General features: G+C 37.6%; 7 protein-coding genes across 7 annotated transcripts; 2 read left to right on the top strand and 5 right to left on the bottom strand. All coding sequences in view use genetic code 12, as the record gives it.

Moving 5' to 3' along the window:
• Nucleotides 1–256: 256 nt before the first annotated feature.
• I9W82_001361 (POX1) lies at nt 257–2,392 on the bottom strand (the record flags this gene model as incomplete). The annotated part of the gene is made up of 1 exon (XM_067690098.1): nt 257–2,392. One exon carries the CDS (start codon nt 2,390–2,392, stop codon nt 257–259), a length of 2,136 nt encoding a protein of 711 aa, XP_067551382.1.
• Nucleotides 2,393–3,092: 700 nt separating this feature from the next.
• On the bottom strand, nt 3,093–5,228 carry I9W82_001360 (POX1; the record flags this gene model as incomplete). The annotated part of the gene is made up of 1 exon (XM_067690097.1): nt 3,093–5,228. The coding sequence occupies one exon, from the start codon at nt 5,226–5,228 to the stop codon at nt 3,093–3,095; it is 2,136 nt and encodes a 711-aa protein (XP_067551381.1).
• An 822-nt stretch (nt 5,229–6,050) lies between these two features.
• I9W82_001359 (POX1) lies at nt 6,051–8,186 on the bottom strand (the record flags this gene model as incomplete). Its single annotated transcript, XM_067690095.1, has 1 exon — nt 6,051–8,186. One exon carries the CDS (start codon nt 8,184–8,186, stop codon nt 6,051–6,053), a length of 2,136 nt encoding a protein of 711 aa, XP_067551380.1.
• Nucleotides 8,187–9,223: 1,037 nt separating this feature from the next.
• I9W82_001358 (POX1) lies at nt 9,224–11,359 on the bottom strand (the record flags this gene model as incomplete). Its single annotated transcript, XM_067690094.1, has 1 exon — nt 9,224–11,359. The coding sequence occupies one exon, from the start codon at nt 11,357–11,359 to the stop codon at nt 9,224–9,226; it is 2,136 nt and encodes a 711-aa protein (XP_067551379.1).
• A 1,295-nt stretch (nt 11,360–12,654) lies between these two features.
• I9W82_001357 (POX1) lies at nt 12,655–14,787 on the bottom strand (the record flags this gene model as incomplete). The annotated part of the gene is made up of 1 exon (XM_067690093.1): nt 12,655–14,787. The coding sequence occupies one exon, from the start codon at nt 14,785–14,787 to the stop codon at nt 12,655–12,657; it is 2,133 nt and encodes a 710-aa protein (XP_067551378.1).
• Nucleotides 14,788–17,750: 2,963 nt separating this feature from the next.
• RNA1 (GTPase-activating protein) lies at nt 17,751–18,989 on the top strand (the record flags this gene model as incomplete). Its single annotated transcript, XM_067690092.1, has 1 exon — nt 17,751–18,989. The coding sequence occupies one exon, from the start codon at nt 17,751–17,753 to the stop codon at nt 18,987–18,989; it is 1,239 nt and encodes a 412-aa protein (XP_067551377.1).
• Nucleotides 18,990–19,092: 103 nt separating this feature from the next.
• RAD50 (MRX complex DNA-binding subunit) lies at nt 19,093–23,001 on the top strand (the record flags this gene model as incomplete). The annotated part of the gene is made up of 1 exon (XM_067690091.1): nt 19,093–23,001. One exon carries the CDS (start codon nt 19,093–19,095, stop codon nt 22,999–23,001), a length of 3,909 nt encoding a protein of 1,302 aa, XP_067551376.1.
• Between the last annotated feature and the right edge of the window lie 2 nt (nt 23,002–23,003).

Raw genomic sequence — 23,003 nt, 5'->3', positions numbered from 1 at the left:
TTTGTAATGATCAGCGTATACATAAGTATTCTCACTTGTCATTAGTGCGGCAAAGCTTCTAACAAGGACTTAGTTGGCAGAATAAATAGAAGTCTATGGATACCAAATTACGGAGAACAAAATCAACAGAGACCGCTAATCCCATACCACGTAAATAGTAGCTTCACAGAGTTTAGCTCATTTTTTTACTTCCACAATACCTGTTACTTTTAACTGATCTTATTAAAGCCAAAACCCATCATTCTTTGCTATACTTCTACTTGGATAAGATTTTACCAGTTTCAATAGTCTTTTCAAACCTCTCTCTTTCGTCAATTGTTGGACGATTCAACATAGCTTCCAAAGCAGCTGAGTATGGTGCCTTATCCTTGGCTGGTGGGTTCAATTGTTTAACCAAATCGAAGTAGTTCTCATATATATCACCATCGTAGTTACCGATTGCAGCATTGATCATCATATCAGACATTTGGAATGAATCAGTCAAGCCAACGACATTTGGTCTGATCTTTTTACATAATTGTGGAATGGCAATCTTTGCCAAGTCAGTAATGGCGCTGGTGGAAGCGACATTGAAAGTCAAGAAGATACCAGAAAACTTTTCCAAGACAATAGTGGCAGCATATACTCTACCCAAATCGTACAAGTATGGTTTCAAGCTTTCATCATCGTGAGAATCGACTCTTTTAATGTATTCACCCAAGACATAATGGTGTGCTTTCAATTTGGAAAGATTGACCAATTCAGCACCAACGAAGTCAAATTTTTCTTTTCGAACAATTTTGGCGGTCTCATGAGATAACCTGATGATTGCAACTTCCAATGCCTTGATAAACCTGCTGAGGTCAGTAATATCATTCGCATTATCCAAAATAACTTTGTTGGCACCTGATCCAGTATATTCTTTTACTCGGTTCAAGAAATCTGAAGATCCCTGCACAGCCTTTCCACTATCTTCAAGAGCAAGAACATGTTTGATCAATGACCTGCTAATATTCATAGCCAAGACATTATTGTCACCTTCCCAAGTACATTGAACAACCCAATCATTATAAGCTTTTCCGAAACCATTGTAAGAGGAGTATCCATGCCCACCACAAGCTTGTCTGCACTGATCAATACCTTCAGCTGCAAGCCAAGTAGCAGTAGACTTCAATGAACCAGAGTCAACGAACAATGACTTCATGGCAACAATAGACTTCATAATACCCGCCTGGTCATTAGATTGAACTGCTTTGTCTAAAAATGACGTGGTTTCCCCAATAGTCTTTTCAATCCTCAAAGCACCGGCTGAGAATACATAAGCTGCAGCCAAGTATGGGAATAATCTTTGTTGATGCAACGGATAGTCTAACAATTGAGTTTCTAAAGCTTCTTCATCATCTGGATCAACGTTGTCTCCTTTGAATTGTCTTCTACCAATAGCATATCTTAAAGCAATTGTGGAAACTCTAGCCAACATCCTATAAGAGTCTAAGACCATCACCACTCTACCTCCCATTAATGCTAAGTAGGATAACTGTTCCAATGGTGGTAAAACAACCTCACCTTCCCTTGAAACCTTACAGAATTTTTGCAACATAAAGAATCTTGGGATTCTGACTGAGGAGAATTGGATCCAGCCGTTATCGACACCATCTCTCCCCATTTTGGCACCAATGTCACCTACAGTGACACCTGGCATCAAATCATGGTTTGAGTCTCTCAATGGAACGACAAAAGTCTTTACACCATAGTCCTTGCCATCAACAATCAATCTAGCAAAAACGGTACAATGAGTAGCGGAGTGGGCAGCACCTCCAATCCACCATTTTGTAGCACCAATGTGTGGCGTGTTGATGACAAATTCATCATTTGCTTTGTCAAAAGTGGCAGTAGTCTCGAGACCAGCAACATTAGAACCATGAGCCAATTCAGTCATAGCGAAACAACCATAAATACCTTTGATCTTGTTTGTGTGCTTATCCTCAGACCAGTATTTCAATTGCTCGGCAGTACCATTTCCTTTAATACATGAGAGGAACAAACCCAAATTAACAAAGATTCTAGTACTCAAACCAGTATCGAAAATACTAACTAATGACATTCTTTTATTGAAAACTTCGATAGACTCACCTTCCAAATATCTAGAAAGTCTGTTAATTTTAGTAGCGGTAAATTCTCTCAATTGATCTTTGGTCAAGTCGTAGTATGAACCATCAGTGAACAAGATTGGGTCTCTTTCCATTTGTTGAGTTAACGATTTGAGTAATTCGGATCTTTCTCTGGAACCCTCCAAAAAGTAGTTCATAGCTTGAGGATCAAACTTCTGAACATTTCTTTCGGTTTGAATAGAAGTCTTTGGGTCTGGGCCTTGACTCAAACTGACGTTCTTTTCTGTAATCGGGAAAAACATGATGATATCTATGTAGTTTGAAAAGTGGTTGCAAGATGTTTAATATTCTTCAAAGTGAGAATGTGCAAGTAGTTATCGTTCCAATCTTTTAATGTAGCTGAAGCTAAATGGAACTAGTTTTCGATGAACAAAGAAGTGAAACAGTAGATAAACCCCAAAGGAATGAAATGAATGCTTTTTTTCATCTGTAAATAGATGGATATTTATACTTCCATTCATCAATTTACGGAAAAATACCCGAGGGTAGAGAGAAGAAAAACTGGTCACTTTTCGGACAAAATCTAGGAACACGTCTTTGCAAGAGAGCGAATCTCTCACTATCGCTAGTCATTAAGTCACTGGCAAACCCACTTGTTAACAAGCAAAGCTTCCACGCACTTTTCAAACGTAAACATAGTTGACTGGGCGTAACCTTTGACTCTTGCTGCAAGAAAATTATATCTTGCATTACAGTGTATGGTTTGTGTGGAGAACTTTTTAATTCCGCACGGAAAAAAGCATGGGGGGTATAGGGCGGAGGCTTTGCATATGGTACATGATGAAGCGCATAAGCTGCGAGCATACATAGACGAAAGGGAAGCACGCTTATCCACCATGCAAACATAGTACCATAGAAGAGTTCAACACATTGGATAACTTCTACACTTTCAACTTACTTCTCTAGCTTATTTTATTACTAACATCAACCAGTATTCTGTATTTACTTGGATAAGATTTCGCCAGTTTCAATAGTCTTTTCGAATCTTTCTCTTTCATCGATTGTTGGACGATTCAACATGGCTTCCAAAGCAGCAGAATATGGTGCCTTATCCTTGGCTGGTGGGTTCAAACGTTTAACCAAATCGAAGTAGTTCTCATATATATCACCATCGTAGTTACCGATTGCAGCATTGATCATCATATCAGACATTTGGAATGAATCAGTCAAGCCAACGACATTTGGTCTGATCTTTTTACATAATTGTGGAATGGCAATCTTTGCCAAGTCAGTAATGGCGCTGGTGGAAGCGACATTGAAAGTCAAGAAGATACCAGAAAACTTTTCCAAGACAATAGTGGCAGCATATACTCTACCCAAATCGTACAAGTATGGTTTCAAGCTTTCATCATCGTGAGAATCGACTCTTTTAATGTATTCACCCAAGACATAATGGTGTGCTTTCAATTTGGAAAGATTGACCAATTCAGCACCAACGAAGTCAAATTTTTCTTTTCGAACAATTTTGGCGGTCTCATAAGATAATCTAATGATTGCAACTTCCAATGCCTTGATAAACTTGCTGAGATCAGTGATGTCCTTAGCATTATCTAAAACAACTTTACTAGCTCCAGAGCCAGTGTACTCTTTCAATTGGTTCAAGAAGTGCAAAGATCCCTTCACGGCCTTGCCTTTATCTTCAAGAGCAAGGATATGCTTAATTAATGTCTTACTTGTGTTCATTGCCAAGACATTGTTATCACCTTCCCAAGTACATTGGACAACCCAGTCGTTGTAAGCTCTTCCAAACCCATTGTAAGCAGAATAACCATGTCCACCACATGCTTGTCTACATTGGTCAATACCTTCAGCAGCTAACCAAGTAGCGGTAGATTTCAATGAACCAGAGTCAACAAACAATGACTTCATACCTTCAATAGACTTGAAGATACCTTTTTGGTCATTAGAGGCAACTGCTTTGTCTAATACATCTAAAGTCTCTTCAATGGTTCTTTCGACTTTCAAGGCACCTGCTGATATAACGTAAGCGGCAGCCAAGTAAGGGAATAATCTCTGTTGATGCAATGGGTAATCCAATAATTGAGTTTCCAAAGCTTCTTCATCATCTGGGTCAACATTGTCACCCTTGAATTGTCTTCTGCCGATTGCGTATCTTAAAGCAATTGTAGAAACTCTAGCCAACATTCTGTAAGAATCCAAAACCATCATAACTCTACCTCCTAATAATGCTGAGTAGGATAATTGTTCCAATGGTGGTAAAACAACTTCACCTTCTCTTGAGACTTTACAAAACTTTTGCAACATAAAGAATCTTGGGATCCTGACTGATGAAAATTGAATCCAACCATTATCAATACCATCTCTTCCCATCTTGGCACCAATATCACCGACAGTAACACCCGGCATCAAGTCATGGTTTGAATCTCTTAATGGAACAATAAATGTTTTGACACCATAATCTTTACCATCAACGATCAATCTTGCATATACGGTACAGTGAGTAGCGGAGTGAGCAGCACCTCCAATCCACCATTTTGTGGCACCCACGTGTGGCGTGTTGATGACAAATTCATCATTTGCTTTGTCAAAAGTGGCAGTAGTCTCGAGACCAGCAACATTAGAACCATGAGCCAACTCAGTCATACCGAAACAACCAAAAATGCCTCTCACGTGATTTGTGTGCTTATCAACAGTCCAGTACTTGACTTGTTCATCAGTACCGTTTCCTTTGATACATTTACAGAACAAAATCAAATTGACCATAAGTCTCGTTCCCACCCCGGGTTCAAAAGCACCAAGTAATGACATTCTTCTTTCAAATTGATCAAGAGAATCTCCTTCAATGTACCTAGCAAGCCTGTCGATTCTCTTAGCGGTAACCTCTCTCAACTGTTCTTTACTCATATCGTAATGAGAGCCATCAACACGCAAGATTGGATCTCTTTCCATTTGTTGAATCAAAGTTTGAATCAATTCAGCCCTTTGCTTGGATCCTTCCAAGAAATATTGCATCGCTTGAGGGTTAATCTTTTGAGCTACCCTCTCGGTTTGAATAGAAGTCTTTGGATCTGGACCTTTGCTCAAACTGACATTCTTGGCAGTAATTGGGATACTCATAATGAACTATATGTGTGTATTGAAAATGTGGTTGCAGATTTTTTTGATACTTTGGCAAAGTCAATCGGTCAAGTTTTATGATGAAGCAAGCTCCGAAACAGAATAAAGTGGATGGTTTTTCAGTTGAAAGAAGTTGGATATTTATACCTTAAGTTCTGTCATCATAATGACGGAAATATTCCATGATAGTGGGGTAAAACGTATTTGTTAACTTTGTATCTCTTCGCAGCACACCAATTCTCATACATGAAAATCGTTTCTTCAATCCATAGCAACCCTATTTGATCACAGTAGAACCCTACATGTATTCGTTGGGACTAGAGCCGGTTCTCTGAGTTTGATAACGATAACCTTTATTGCTGCAAAATTTACCTTTTGCATATTATTATGTGGAGTTAAAGATTGTATTTGTTATTGATTTCCGCGGCTAAAACCCGCGTTTTACTTTTTTTTTTTTTGTCCGGTTATGAACGGAGAGGCTTTGATGAAGTATAAGATAAGGCTGATGAGTTACTAATTGGTGAAGATCTAACTATAGATCGACTATAGATAGATTTTCTCGATATTACACGGATATTAACAAGTTTAAGTGCCTTGTAAACAAAGATGTAGTGCTTTTGTCTGTAAATTGCAAGCGGGTGTTAGCGAGGAACTAAATAAACCGTCTTTGTACTTTTACTAGAGTCTAACATTTGGATCATAGACCCAAGCGCTTACTCTTTCTACTTTTTCAATACTGGTTAACTTATAATTTATTTCATTAAAAACCAATATATATATATATATATATATCATAAATATACATCATGCAAAGCTATGCATTTACTTAGATAAGATTTCGCCAGTTTCAATAGTCTTTTCGAATCTTTCTCTTTCATCGATTGTTGGACGATTCAACATGGCTTCTAAAGCAGCAGAATATGGTGCCTTATCCTTGGCTGGTGGGTTCAAACGTTTAACCAAATCGAAGTAGTTTTCGTAAATGTCACCATCGTATTTACCAATAGCAGCATTAATTATCATATCAGACATTTGGAATGAATCAGTCAAGCCAACGACATTTGGTCTAATTTGTTTACACAAGTTTGGAATAACAGACTTAGCCAAATCGGTGATTGCACTTGTGGATGCAACTTCGAAAGTTAAAAAGATACCAGAAAACTTATCCAAGACAACAGTAGCAGCGTATACTCTACCCAAGTCATACAAGTATGGTTTTACGCTTGCATCATCGTGTTCTTCGATTCTTCTAACATACTCGGTCAACAGGTAGTGATGGGCTTTCAATTTGGAGAGATTGACCAATTCAGCACCAACAAAATCAAACTTCTCCTTTCTAACAATCTTAGCGGTTTCATAACCTAATCTGATAATAGCAACTTCTAAAGCTTTAATGAAAGTCTTGATGTCAGTGATGTCCTTAGCATTGTTCAAAACAACTTTATTGGCTCCAGAACCAGTGTACTCTTTCAATTGGTTCAAGAACTCTAAAGATCCCTTCACAGCCTTGCCTTTATCTTCAAGAGCAAGGATATTCTTAATTAATGTCTTACTTGTGTTCATAGCCAAGACATTGTTGTCACCTTCCCAAGTACATTGAACGACCCAATCGTTGTAGGCTCTTCCAAACCCATTGTAAGCAGAATAACCATGCCCACCACAAGCTTGTCTACATTGGTCAATACCTTCAGCAGCTAACCAAGTAGCAGTAGATTTCAATGAACCAGAGTCAACGAACAATGACTTCATACCTTCAATAGACTTGAAGATACCTTTTTGGTCATTTGAGGCAACTGCTTTGTCTAATACATCTAAAGTCTCTTCAATAGTTCTCTCGACTTTCAAAGCACCAGCTGATATAACGTAAGCAGCGGCCAAGTATGGGAATAATCTTTGTTGGTGCAATGGGTAATCCAATAATTGAGTTTCCAAAGCTTCTTCATCATCTGGGTCAACATTGTCACCTTTGAATTGTCTTCTACCGATTGCGTATCTTAAAGCAATGGTGGAAACTCTGGCCAACATCCTATAAGAGTCTAAAACCATCAGGACTCTTCCTCCCAACAAAGCGGAATAAGACAATTGTTCCAATGGTGGCAAGACAACCTTACCTTCCCTAGAAACCTTACAAAACTTTTGCAACATAAAGAATCTTGGGATTCTGACTGAGGAGAATTGGATCCAACCGTTATCAATACCATCTCTTCCCATCTTAGCACCAATGTCACCAACAGTGACACCTGGCATCAAGTCGTGGTTTGAGTCTCTCAATGGGACGACAAAAGTCTTTACACCATAGTCCTCCTCATCAACAATTAATCTAGCGTAAACGGAACAGTGAGTAGCGGAATGAGCAGCACCACCAATCCACCATTTAGTGGCACCAATGTGTGGAGTATTGATGACAAACTCATCATTTGCCCTGTCGAAAGTGGCAGTAGTTTCGACACCAGCAACATTAGAACCATGGGCCAATTCAGTCATTCCAAAACAACCATAAATACCTCTGATCTTGTTTGTATGCTTATCCACAGCCCAGTATTTCACTTGCTCAGCAGTACCATTTCCTTTAATACATGAAAGGAACAAACCCAAGTTAATACCAATTCTAGTACCAACAGCTGGGTCGATAACACCAATCAATGACGATCTAATGTTAAAGACTTCAGTAGAGTCACCTTCCAAATATCTAGAAAGTCTGTTGATTTTAGCAGCGGTAAACTCTCTCAATTGATCTTTATTCAAATCATAGTATGAACCATCAGTGAACAAGATTGGATCTCTTTCCATTTGTTGAGTTAATGATTTAATCAACTCAGCTCTTTCTTTGGAACCTTCCAAAAAGTATTGCATAGCTTGAGGATTAACTTTTTGAGCATCTCTTTCAACTTGAATAGAGGTCCTTGGGTCTGGACCTTTGCTCAAACTTACGTTTTTAGCAGTGAATGGAAAACTCATTATATTTATATGTGTGTGTTAAAAAGCGGTGGCAAGAACTATTTTATACTTTTGGCACTGTTGTTGAAAGTAAATCGGTCTAGTTCTATGATGAAGAGAACCTGTAATCCAATAAAAAGAAATGAAGTGGATATTTTTCCAGTATAGGGAGAAGAAGTCGAATATTTATATTCCAAACTTCTCTCTCTCTCTCATTGAACTTAGTGCTACATATTGTGGAAAGTGGGGGGAAAAAAACGTAATTTAGCCGATTGAAATATAATAATAAAATACATCTTTGCAATACACAGCAAAATCATATACTGGAATTTGCCCTATACAACTCGTGTCAGCTCCGCTTGATCACATATGAAGTACCTGATAAATATAAACCCAGCTATCTGAAATGTAACCATAACCCTTGCTGCAAATCTTACATCTAGCATAGCGCATACTATAATGAGTGGAGATCAAAAAAAATAAAAAAAAAAAAAGTTTTTTAACTTCCGAGGATAGAACACGCTATATAGACGCCTATTGATTGAGGAGGTAGAGAAAGTCTAATTACGCACAATAATTTATCATATCGTATTTTTGAAGACTAACTTGTGACACCTAAACACAAGTATAATTCCCGTATGATTTTCAAGTACGGATATAAAGAATAAGCTTCTACAGAGTTCAACCTGATAACCGAGTCTAAACCGGAAGGATTCCTCGGATGGAAAAAGACTAATTTTTACGAACCCGCCTGTCTCTTGATGTATAATGACCGATATGTGGCCACAAAATGGAAAGCGTTTGCGTCACTAATATGTGAAAGATCCGATTATACATATGTGTTCTCGATCGTTTGTGAGTAATGCTTTAAAGCTGTAGCGCTTTGGTTTGTAGATTCTAACCAGACACAAAGGAGACCAAAAAGGGACGCTAAAGATCCACTTTTCTGGTGTGAAAGAGCTTAATGTTTTTACTACAATGCCAGTTTAATTATAACTTATTTCATTAAAAAACCAAAAAATATACATCACAAATATACATCAAGCAACGCTATGCATTTACTTAGATAAGATTTCACCAGCTTCAATAGTCTTTTCGAATCTTTCTCTTTCATCGATTGTTGGACGGTTCAACATAGCTTCCAAAGCAGCTGAGTATGGTGCCTTATCCTTGGCTGGTGGGTTCAAGGTCTTAACCAAATCAAAGTAGTTTTCGTAAATGTCACCATCGTATCTACCGATAGCAGCATTGATCATCATATCAGACATTTGGAATGAGTCAGTCAAACCAACAACATTTGGTCTGACTTGTTTACATAATTGTGGAATGACAACCTTAGCCAAGTCAGTAATGGCGCTGGTTGAAGCAACGTTGAAAGTCAAGTAGATACCGGCAAACCTGTCCAAAACAACAGTAGCAGCATATACTCTACCCAAGTCGTACAAGTATGGTTTTACGCTTGCATCATCGTGTTCATCGATTCTTCTAACATACTCGCTCAACAAGTAGTGGTGTGCCTTCAATTTAGAAATGTTAACCAATTCAGCACCAACAAAATCAAAGTTTTCTTTTCTAACAGTCTTACCGGTTTCATAACTCAATCTGATGATAGCAACTTCCAATGACTTGATGAAAGTCTTGAGGTCAGTAATGTCTTTAGCATTGTTCAAAACAACTTTACTAGCTCCAGAGCCAGTGTATTCTTTCAATTGGTTCAAGAAGTCTGAAGATCCCTTAACAACCTTACCATCATCTTCAATAGCAATGATGTGTTTAACCAATGGCTTACCAATGTTAATACCCAAGACATTGTTGTCACCTTCCCAAGTACATTGGACAACCCAATCGTTGTAGGCTCTTCCGAAACCGTTGTAACCTGAGTAACCATGACCACCACAAGCCTGTCTACATTGGTCAATAGCCTCAGCAGCCAACCAAGTACAGGTGGACTTCAATGAACCAGAATCAATGAATAATGACTTCATAGCATCAATAGACTTCATGATTCCAACATCATCTCCTTCATCAACGGCATCATCTAATAACAATAAGGTTTCTTCAATAGTTCTTTCAACCTTCAAAGCACCAGCTGAAACAACGTAGGCAGCAGCCAAGTATGGGAATAATCTCTTTTGGTGTAATGGGTAGTCCAATAATTGGGTTTCTAAAGCTTCTTCATCATCTGGGTCAACATTGTCACCCTTGAATTGTCTTCTTCCAATAGCATATCTTAAAGCAATGGTGGCAACCCTAGCCAACATTCTGTATGAGTCCAAGACCATCATAACTCTACCTCCCAATAATGCAGAGTAGGATAATTGTTCCAATGGTGGCAAAATGACTTCACCTTCTCTTGAAACCTTACAGAATTTTTGCAACATAAAGAATCTTGGGATTCTAACTGAAGAGAATTGGATCCAACCATTATCAATACCATCTCTTCCCATCTTGGCACCAATATCACCAACAGTGACACCTGGCATCAAGTCGTGGTTTGAGTCTCTCAATGGAACGACAAAGGTCTTGACACCGTAATCCTCATCATCAACAATTAATCTAGCGTAAACGGTACAGTGAGTAGCGGAGTGAGCAGCACCTCCAATCCACCATTTTGTAGCACCAATGTGTGGGGTATTGATGACAAATTCATCATTTGCCTTGTCAAAAGTGGCGGTGGTTTCAATACCCATAACGTTAGAACCGTGAGCCAACTCAGTCATACCGAAACAACCGTAAATACCTCTAATATGAGCAGTGAACTTGTCCAAAGCCCAGTATTTCAATTGATCATAAGTACCGTTACCTCTGATACATGAGATGAATAAACCCAAGTTAACACCAATTCTAGTACCAACAGCTGGGTCGAAAACACCAATCAATGATAATCTTCTTTGGAATACATCAATAGAGTCACCTTCCAAATATCTTGCAACTCTGTTAATCTTGAGAGCAGTGAATTTTCTCAATTGTTCTTTATCCATATCATAGTATGAACCATCAGTCCACAAGATTGGGTCTCTTTCCATTTGTTGAGTTAAGGACTTGATCAACTCAGCTCTTTCTTTAGAACCTTCCAAAAAGTATTGCATGGCTTGAGGATTAAGTTTTTGAGCATCTCTTTCAACTTGGATTGAAGTCTTTGGGTCTGGGCCCTTGCTTAAACTTACGTTTTTAGCAGTGAATGGAAATGACATTATGATTTATGATTTATATGAGTATATTTGTTATAAAAAAAAACAGTAAACCTGTGATTAAGAAAAAAAGAAAGGCAAGTTAGATTTAAAAAGGGTTATAACTTATGATATTTATATTGAAAATATTTTTTTAGTGTCTGATTGGAATATTGTGGGGGAAAATAGAGGAAAAGAATATGTCACTTAGTACTAATTTTATTTTTCACAGGCAAAAAAAGAAATAAAAAAAAAGTACCCGTCGTGCATTAACTCCCGAAAAACAAATAGAAGACACAGACACAGACACAGACACAGAGTCAGAATCAGAGACAAAAGACTCTTTCTCTTTTAATTTAAAACTACTACTTCTTTATGTACCACATGCAAATATAAACCGAGGTTATGTGTCAGCAGATTTTTTCTTTAACACATGCACATGATTTGTATTTTATTACCACATACAACCTACCTCATTTCAAACTTACGTATACACCATCCCATATACCTCTCTCTAAGCTCTTGCTACTACCCTATGAGAGGGCGTTTTGGTGTCTGAATCAGCTTCTGTCCTTACTAGCTGTTAAGAAGGTGTCTATTCACCCTTAGCTTCTATGATAAAATTAGCATGCGAAAATTTTTTTTTGGGCTGGGTGGATTTAGCTCTAGGTCGTGCGTGCCCAGGAATTAACAAAAGACGCATCTTACGGACTTAGGCTGCACACAATGGACACACAATGTTTACTCAGAGCATTTACGCGTTATTTACCTTTTGCTATAGTTTCAGCGGATAAAAATTTTTCAGTTGATAGAGTTAATCTATTGTTTAACAACGGACACAATTTTTTGTATTATGATATGAATTGCGGAGAGAAAGACTGGGGGATACTTGACAGTTTCTTTTGATTTAGGGCCGACTGAACTTGATGTTAGCACTAGTCCCCCCATTGAAAAACCAGGTCATGATTATGTCCTTGAATATATCGTATAGCTTGTGATTGTTTGTAAAGACTATTGCAGGGACCCCTTTTTGGCTGACACTCTATCATCGATGCTTGAGTTTCGACTATAAAACTCTAAGTCTTACCTAGCCATTGTTCAATGGTGTCCCATTTTCTATTACATCTCACTTTCTTGTGTGATCCATTGCACCTTTGACGTATTTCACTTTTACGACATTAATCTTGCAGACAGAAATCACAAAAAAAAGAGTGTTGCAAATTATTTTTACTTCAAATCAAAAAGGAATATTTCATTAAAACAAAGTACTATACATCACGACATAAAACCATCAAGGCATATACATATACATATCACGTTTACTTGGATAAGATTTCACCAGTTTCCATGGTCTTTTCAAACCTCTCTCTTTCGTCAATTGTTGGACGATTCAACATAGCTTCCAAAGCAGCTGAGTATGGTGCCTTATCCTTGGCTGGTGGGTTCAATTGTTTAACCAAATCGAAGTAGTTCTCATATATATCACCATCGTAGTTACCGATTGCAGCATTAACCATCATATCGGACAATTGGAATGAATCAGTTAATCCAACAACATTTGGTCTAACTTGTCTGCACAAGCTTGGGATAACACTCTTGGCCAAGTCAGTGATGGCAGTGGTGGATACAACATTGTAAGCCAAGAAGATACCGGAATACTTGTCCAAGACAACGGTAGCAGCATACAACTTACCCAAGTCGTTCAAGTATGGTTTCAAGCTGTAGTCACCACAAGTGTCAACTCTTCTAACGTATTCACTCAACAAGTAGTGGTGTGCCTTCAACTTAGAAAGACTAACCAATTCAGCACCAACGTAATCAAAAGTTTCCTTCTTTGCAGTCTTGGCGGTTTCATAAGCCATTCTAATAATAGCAACTTCTAAGGCCTTGATAAACTTCTTAACATCAGTGATATCGTTACCATTGTTCAAGATGACTTTACTAGCTCCAGAGCCAGTGTATGACTTCCATTGGTTTAAGAAATCTAAAGAACCCTTGACAGTCTTTCCCTTTTCAAGACCCATGATGTGTCTAACAATTGGCTTACCACTGCTGATGGCCAAGACATTGTTGTCACCTTCCCATGAACATTGAACAGCAAAATCGTTGTAAGCTCTTCCGAAACCATTGTAGTTTGAGTAACCATGACCACCACAAGCTTGTCTGCATTCATCAATAGCTTCACAACCCAACCAAGTACAAGTGGCCTTCAATGAAGCAGAGTCAACAAACAATGACTTCATGTCCTCAATAGACTTCATGATACCAGCATGGTTACCTGTTGCAACTGCCTTGTCCAAGTATTCCAAGATATCCTCACTGGCCTTTTCAATCTTCAAAGCACCAGTTGAAACAACATAAGCGGCAGCCAAGTATGGGAGCAATCTCTTTTGATGCAATGGGTAGTCTAACAATTGAGTTTCCAAGGCGTTCTCATCATCTTGGTCAACATTATCTCCTTTGAATTGTCTTCTTCCAATGGCATATCTTAAAGCAATTGTAGAAACTCTAGCCAACATTCTGTATGAGTCCATAACAATCATAACTCTTCCACCAATTAAAGCTGAGTAAGACAATTGTTCCAATGGTGGCAAGGTAACTTCACCTTCTCTTGAGACTTTACAGAATTTTTGCAACATAAAGAATCTTGGAATTCTAACTTGTGAGAATTGAATCCAGCCATTGTCAATACCTTCTCTTCCCATCTTAGCACCAATGTCACCTACTGAAATACCTGGCATCAAGTCATGGTTGGCATCTCTCAATGGAACAATAAATGTCTTGACACCGTAGTCTTTACCATCAACGATCAATCTGGCATAACAAACAGTGTGTGTGGATGAATGAGCAGCACCTCCGATCCACCATTTAGTAGCACCAATATGTGGGGTGTTGATAACAAATTCATCACTGGCTCTGTCAAAAGTAGCAGTAGTTTCACAACCAGCAACATTGGAACCATGAGCCAATTCAGTCATACCGAAACAACCGTACATACCATTAAGTTGGGATGTCTTCTTTTGGAAAGCCCAGTACTTCAATTGCTCTTCAGTACCATTTCCTTTGATACTGTTGAGGAACAAACCCAAGTTAACCATCATTCTAGTACAAACTTGAGGATCAAAAAGACCAATCAATGATAACCTCTTCGTGAAAACTTCAACTGATTCACTTTCCAAGTATCTGGAAACTCTGTTAATCTTGACAACAGTGATTTCTCTTTGTTGAGTCTTGGTTATGTCATAGTATGAACCATCAGTGAACAAGATTGGGTCTCTTTCCATTTGTTGAATCAAGGACTTAACCAATTCACCTCTTTCTTTGGAACCTTCCAAGAAGTATTGCATGGCTTGAGGGTTGAACTTTTGAGCATCTCTTTCAACTTGAATAGATGACTTTGGGTCTGGACCTTTGCTCAAACTGACAGTCTTGGTAGTAATTGGGTAAGACATTTTTTGGATTGTGTGTATCGTGGTGTTGGCTGTTAAAAAAATAAATTGTGTTTTTTGTGTAACAATAAAGTTAAAAGTAGCTTTCAAAACTATTTATGTAAAGGGAATTGAAAATGTATAACAGTAAAACTGTGATGATAGTAAGTGATGAAGAAGAATGAAAAAGAAAAAGGGAGAAATTCTTCAATTGAGGGAATCAAAAATCTGGGGAAATGTTTGATGATATTTATATTGAGATTTGAAGGTGTCAAAACCTCTGCTGATTTTGCAGAGATTATTGGTTCTCTAGTACTATTACTTGTTGCTGCAGGTAAAACAGAAATCAGCTGTATTTTTTTTACTAAACGGGTATATATGCATGATTATTGCATGTTTTGTAAGGAAAACAAAATTTATTCATATTCATTTAGCCGAGAGAAAGAGAGAGAGAGAGAGAAAAGGGAGTTTAATTGCATGTGGAGCCGCTACGGATACGGGGTTAGCCTCTATTCTAAATTTATCCTTGAGCTAAGTCATGGCTTCCTATTGGTGTTTTCAACCTCTACGAGAGCCCATTTACAAGAGTTTTCGGCTAAATCGCTTGCCCTGTCGTGTTTAACTTTAATGCGACATTGAGAGCCACTCCCGAAATATTCGACACTGACAAAAGCTTATTTATTTTGTGTCCGATGTCTGATGTTTTTTTTTTTTTTTTTTTTCATATTTTTTGTCCGTTGTTTTCAACGCATTACTCCGCAAAATGTAAAATAAAAATTAAATAAAATAAAATTAACTCCGCTGTAGAAACAATAAAACATCCCTCGGAGTGAAAAAAGTTAGGATTTCACGACAATTTGTGTCGATTAATATCTAGGGGATCGACCGGAGTTATCAAAACGCTTGTGAAAATCAGAAATCTCTTCCCCACCTTGCTCATAAACCCACCTATCAAATTCAACAGAAGACAATGTCTTCATTACTTCCCTGCCTACTCTCCAGATGAGGTTTCCCCTGGATATTAAAAAAAACCTCAAATGCATGCCCCGCATTTTTTTTTTCCCACGATCTATATGCAGAAAATATAAAGACCGCTAACTTTAAATGGGTTTATGATAAGCATCAGGTGCTTTTTTTTGAAGTTTTAGAATTTGCCAGCCTGATAATTATCAACATAGGCTTATTGTAGAAAGATTTTATTTTCTCACCGACAGCACAAAATGGAAATGTGTTTCACAAGAATGCAGGTTTAATGAGGGGTGATAAAGGATTCATGTATTTCTAGAATTCTTTTTTCTAACCGAGGTTAACAATCGAAGTAATCTGCACGTGACTTCTTTAATCAGTAGTCTTTCCCGAGCTTTACTTTACACTACTTTTGTACCAGAGTCTAAGAGATGTATTCGCAACATCCCGTTCTATTTTCACGTATGAAACTTGCTGCAGCCTTCAATCTCCTGCCAACTTTTCTTTAAACCTTTGTCTCCATTTGACCGCGGTTACTCCAATCTATATCATCTTTGTTTTATTTATAGCTTTTTGACTCCTCGGAAAGCTTGGTAGTTACCTGTATACGACTTTTAATAGTGGTCTGATCTAGATTATTGGTTAGATTCACTAAGTATATTTTCTTTAAATTTAGAGCCAGCAGCATTTGAAAAATTACACAAATATGAACTCACACTTTTTTTCAACTTTACGATTACGATAATAAAATCATGTCATACGTGACCCTCATTTTCTGGAAAGAGCCACGGAATAGAGATTGATGCTGTATGACCACGTATGTTTGTTATCTTTTTGCAAACGCTTTCTTTGCCGAGATCATGGATGATGTAATTAATGAAAAATTGAAAAAAAAAAAAATGTGGGGTAACTCTGCAGATTTCAAATCACACCGAAATGGATAAAGAATTTAAAAGTATTACGTCCAGAGTGTTTAAGAGCCTTTCTATAATTTATGAACCGTCTCACCTGCTTAGACTAGCATTTATTGTTAGGTTTGTACTGCCAATGCAATTTGTATACGCTTCGCCGAATATTTGCACGTCAACTACTCAAAAAACCTATAACGCAAAAATCAATATACAAACTATCAGATGGTTAAAGCACAACAAGTGATTAGATGTAGGCGCAAACCTTGGGTGAGTTGTAACATACCGGGTGCACTAGAGAGAACTCAATTCAATGTACTTGAAAGGTACCGACTTTAACTCGTGAATGTCAGTTTGCATATTACAAAATACTATCTGTAGCGCTAGTAACTCAGTACTTGCTATGTAATAGTTTCTGCAACTTCCCAACTGTACCATTGTCACCTCTTTGCATGCTGGTAATGTGTAGAAGTGGATTTGAATCACACGTAAAGAGACAAGAGTAAGAGACTTTCTTAGCCTGTGAATTTGCAGCCAGATGAATTCTAACAAGTTCAGCAGTTCACCAAACCAGGACCATCAATCTCTGCATAGTCCAATTAGAAAAAACGGACCCTCGACTGATGAATTATATTGTGAACTGCAAAGATCAAACTTATCCCTAAAGCGTATCCCCATCCTTTACATTTTCCTCTTCAAAAACAATAAAACAGTCTATATTAACCAAATACTATGTACAATAGTTATTCCCCTTTAATAACCTATAATTGTGGTACCAACATTTCCATCAATGGTGATTGAATAAATAAAACACCTAAACCGAATAAAGTAACTTGTGTACCAATGGTGAAAGCTGGAGTTTCTCTGAGTTTTTGAAATGTTGATTTCTCTTCTTTACCCGATGGTGGAGCTCTTGTTTGGAAGTTCATCTTTTGTATTATGATTGATTCGATGAATGAATGTGGTTGCTATGGTTTCATGCATCAAAATTTTTTTTTTTTCAGTGCTTTCTCCATCGTCATTGAACACATTTTCTTTTTTTTTTTTTTTTGATCGTTGGTACACACAAATCAAAACACATCGGAGTACCAACAAAGCAGAAGTTATAGAAAGATGGCCTCAGTAGACGTTGAATTGGGAGTAACCCCTGAAACCACTTATTCGATTGCCGGAAAACAAATCAAGTTCAATAGTGAAGCTGATATTGAACCATACATCAAGGAACTCAATGATATTAAGAATCTCACCAAGATTGATTTCTCAGGAAACACAATAGGTATCGAGGCATCCAAAGCATTAAGTGAAGCTCTATTAAAGCATAAGGATACAGTTGTTGAAATCAACTTTTCCGATTTATACACTGGTCGTTTAAACACGGAAATCCCTCAATCGTTGAACTACCTTTTACCAGCATTATTGAAATTCCCCAACTTGAAATTGATCAATTTGAGTGATAATGCTTTTGGTTTGCAAACTATTGATCCAATAGAGGCCTATATTGCCAAGGCTGTCTCTTTGGAGCATTTAATATTATCAAATAATGGTATGGGTCCATTTGCAGGATCGAGAATTGGAGGATCGTTATTCAAGTTGGCTCAAGCTCAATCTGCTGTTAAAAAGACCTCATCGTTGAAAACATTCATTTGTGGAAGAAACAGATTAGAGAATGGTTCAGTTAATTACTTGGCTGTTGGGTTGAGAAACCACAAGGACTTGGAAGTGGTTAGACTATACCAAAACGGTATCAGACCAGCTGGTATTTCCAAATTGGTGGAAAAAGGATTGAGTCACAACAAAAAGTTGAAGGTATTGGACTTGCAAGATAACACAATCACCACCTCTGGTGCTATAAAGTTGGCTGAATCTATAAGCAACTGGCCAGATTTGGTTGAATTGAATTTGAATGACTCTTTATTGAAGAACAAAGGTTCATTGGAAGTGGTTAGAGCTTTTGGAAAAAACAAAAAGGAGAAATTGACCATCCTTAAGTTGCAATACAATGAATTAGAAACTGATAGTTTGGCAATATTGGCAGACTTGATTGGAGAATACTTGCCAAATTTAAAACTTTTGGAATTGAACGGAAATAGATTCGAGGAAGATTCGAAACATATAGAAAGCATCAAGGAAGTGTTTGAAAAGAGAGGATTTGGAGAAATTGATGAATTGGATGAGTTAGAGGAATTAGATAGTGACGAGGAAGAGGAAGAAGATGAAGAAGAGGAAGATTCCTTGGAAGTCGATCTCGACTTGGAAGAGTTGGAGAAAGAACTTGCAGGTGTTAAACTTGAAGATAAAGATGCAACTGTGGACGATATTGCCGATGAGTTATCCAAAGCTCATATTAAGTAATGTATAGATCTGAACAATTTCTTTTGGTAGCGAATTCCTTTGTAGACGCGATTATTTTTTCAAAAGAGCAGCCACTTACACACACAACCTTTTTTTGCTCATTATGTCAAGTATATATAAGTTATCCATAAAGGGAATCAGATCATTCGAACCAGAGTCTGATGAAACAATTCAATTTGGGTTCCCGTTGACTTTGATCTGTGGTCAAAATGGATGTGGAAAAACGACGGTTATAGAATGTCTACGATACGCAACTACGGGTAATTTACCACCAAATTCAAAAGGAGGTGCTTTTGTTCATGATCCAAGTCTTAGCTCGCGAAATTCGGTTACGGGGCAGGTGAAGTTGGCATTTAAGAACGCCAATGGCAAGTCAATGATTACAACCAGATCGGTTCAAGCGAGTGTGAAGAATACAAAGACGGCCAGTGCCAGTACCATCACCTTCAAGTCTATGGAAGGGCAACTAGCGTATATCGAAAACGGTAAGAAAACAAGTATATCGTCCAAGAATGCTGAACTTGACTCGCAAATTCCAATTTTCCTCGGGGCTTCAACTGCAATTTTGGATAATGTTATATTTTGTCATCAAGATGAAAGTTTATGGCCACTTAGTGAAGCATCAGTGTTGAAGAAGAAATTTGATGATATTTTTGAAGCATCAAAGTTTACCAAAGTTATTGATAATTTGAAAAGTATCAAAAAGGATATGGCTACGGATATAAAATTGATTGAGCAAAGTGTCAATCATTTGAAGATTGACAAAGACCGAGCAAAAAAAGTTCGAGATAGATTAGCAGAGATGAATCAATCGGTAGAAACGTTTGCTGCAGAGATTAGCGAGTTGAATATACAAATTGAACAGAAGGACATTGAAGCTGAAAAATTGTTTGCAACCAATCAAGAGTTTCAAAAGACTTTAAGTGATTATGAAAATTTGTTGATGAAGAAAGCTTCACTTGAGGAAACGATTGAAAGAATTAAAAATTCAATTGAGATTTTACCCGATACTGATGAAGAGTTGCTTCATAAGCAAGAAAACTTTGCTGCAATCGTTGCTGAAAATAAAGGTTCGATCGGTAAATTGCAGAAGGTCGAGGATGACCTAAACTCTAGTCTCAAGGAAAAGACAGATGAATATAACGAGTTGATCAGATTGGATGGGTCACTAAAAGCTAAAAAGTCGGAATACGATGCTAATAAAGGTAAAATGAACCGATTGATGACCGATAATGCATCAGATGTGAGTGTCCATATTGGTAAAGATGAGTCAAAGAACTTTTCAGAGTTTAGAGACGCCATTACTACTAGGCTTGTCGAAGTCCAACAGGAAGAGAAGGACTTGCTCCTGAACAACAAATTAATTGAAATTGAAAAGCAGAAACAAGTAAAGATAGTCGAGGATGAAATTATTAAAGACGAGCAGTCATTGGAATACACTGATAATGATTTGCAAAAGTCCCAGCAAAACTTGACCCAGTTCAAGAGGAAATTAAATGCCTCCTCAAATGACGAGTCAGAATTGTTTTCTAGAAAAGAGGAGCTTGTCACGACAACGAAAGAGCTCGAGACAAAAAGGAGCAAGCAAGAAGTCAATGAACTCGATGACAAAATTACCCAAAGAAATGCGGAAATTGCAAAACTAGAATTTGAAGGCGAAGAAATTTCCAAAAAGTTGCTGACTAGTAGTAAACAATCTGAATTAAGAACAAAAGTTAAGATTTTGGAAGATGAAATAAAGTCGAAGAATTCAGAAATAGCCAAAATTGTTGAAAGGGTTAATACTGATTACAAAAAGGTCGTTGGCGTTGACGTTGAGGTTGGCTTCGCTGAACCAAAACTTAATGAAAAGTATGACGAATTGAAATTGGAAGTTGAAAATCAACAAAAGAAAGCTTACGGAATACAGAGTGAGATCGACTCATTGAAGTCTTCAAGACAGGCGATTTTAAACAGCATATCACACAACTCATCCAAGATTGATTCATTGAAGGCGGAGATTACTGCAGTCATTCAGGAGTCAGAAATTGATGAATATGAAAAGATTCTTGAGGAATTGGAGGAAGATTACAGAAATGTTACCGAAGATGTAAATACATCTGAAGTGACGAAAAGTTATGGAAAATCAGCGTTGGAAATGGCTGAGAAAAATAAGTGCTGTCTATTATGTAAGCGAATGTTTGATGATCCTGCTTTGCAGAAATTTATAAAGGAGCTAAAGCAAGGATTTGATGAAGAGAAGATCAGAGAAGTCAAAAGAAACGCTGAAGAGATTGGTAAAGAGCTCGATGCTACGAAAAGCTTGGGGATGAAAGTGATCAACTATAGGGAATGTGTTGCATTGAAGCCTAAACTTGAAAAAGAATTGAATACTGTTGATAACAAGATTAATGAGTTGAGTGACAATTCCAAAAATGAAAGGGGTGCCCTCGATCGATTAAGGCAAACGTTTGAAACTGCTGCAAACTTGAGAAAGCCTCTTGATAATGCAACTAGGTTAGACAAAGAAGTACAACAACTTAAGCGGAAAGTAACTGATTTGGGTGAAGAGTTGTATGAATTTGGATCTGCTGTAGCTTCAGTTGAAGAGTTGCAAAAACAACAGCGGGATATCCAATTGAAAATCCGTGAAGTCAGACAGCAAGTGGCTGACCTCAACGAGGAAAAATATAAAGTGCAAAAGGATATACAAAAGTTGGAGAATAAAGTCAAAGACATCAAGTTGGTTATTAGTAATCTTGAACGGTCGTTGGCAGAAGCACTGAACATCAAACTATCGATTGAGGATCTTGAAGCAAAAATTGCCAGCTTTGAATCCAGAGCTAAAGAATTGAGATCAAAATTGCTGCGGTTAAGAGAAGATAGAGAAAAGGTGACTCATGAGTTGAAACAAGCTCAAATGGAGCATTCCCTGACAGAAGAAAAACTCTCTAAAAGACTCGAGGCTCTTACTTCGTTAGTGGAAACGTTTCAAACACTTTTTACTGCCGTGACTGATTTTGAAACTGTGGGATTACCCAAAATGGAGGAAAATTCAGCAAAGATGGACGCCATTGTCAAGGAATGTGACTCTATAAAAGCGAAAATTTCTGATAATACAAATGAAATAAAAAAGTTTGAAAAGATGGTTATGGATTCATCGCGAGTCGAGCATAACATCATTTCAAACATTGACTATCGAGCCCAAATTAATCGCTTAGATGAAGCTGAGTTTCAACTCAATTCTATGGATATCGAAAATGCACAATTGCAAAAGGAAGAATACCAGCAGAACTCCAAACGCATTCGAGAAGAAATCTCTAACCTCTCCTCACGGCATGCAGGAAAAGTGGGTGAGGTTAAGCAAATCAAGGATCAGATTGAAACATTGAAGAAAGAATTGGCAACAGAGTACAAAAATGTCGATGAAATGTATCATGAAGAATGGATCAAGTTGCAAACTAACCTCCTTGTATCTAATGACATTCAAAACTACTCGAAAGCACTTGATAATGCCATTATGAAATACCATAGTATTAAAATGGAAGATATAAATCGTATCTTGACTGAACTATGGTCGCAAACCTATCAAGGAACGGATATTTCCACCATTGCAATTAAAAGTGATGTCAATCTTCAAGCCAAGGGTAATAGATCATACAATTATCGAGTCGTTATGGTTAAAGACTCGAGTGAATTGGACATGAGAGGCCGTTGCTCAGCTGGGCAAAAAGTATTGGCTAGTATCTTGATTCGATTGGCTCTAGCTGAATGTTTTGGATCAAATTGTGGTATAATTGCATTGGATGAGCCTACTACAAATTTGGATAGTGAAAATGCAGAAGCATTGGCCACGGCATTGAATAGAGTCATTGATTACAGAAAACGACAGCTGAATTTTCAATTGGTTGTCATCACCCACGATGAAAAGTTTTTAAGTCATTTGCGAGGTTTCACCGATCATTATTACCGAATTGATAGAGACGAAAAGAGTAAGTCAAGAATTTATAGGTTGAGTTTTGCAACAAGGTAAAT

This window comes from Candida metapsilosis (assembly GCF_017655625.1).
Source record: "Candida metapsilosis strain BP57 chromosome Unknown scaffold1, whole genome shotgun sequence".
Taxonomy (NCBI): domain Eukaryota; kingdom Fungi; phylum Ascomycota; class Pichiomycetes; order Serinales; family Debaryomycetaceae; genus Lodderomyces; species Lodderomyces metapsilosis.
The sequence above is the reverse complement of the archived record's forward strand: the minus strand, read 5'-3'. Positions and strand labels throughout refer to the sequence as shown.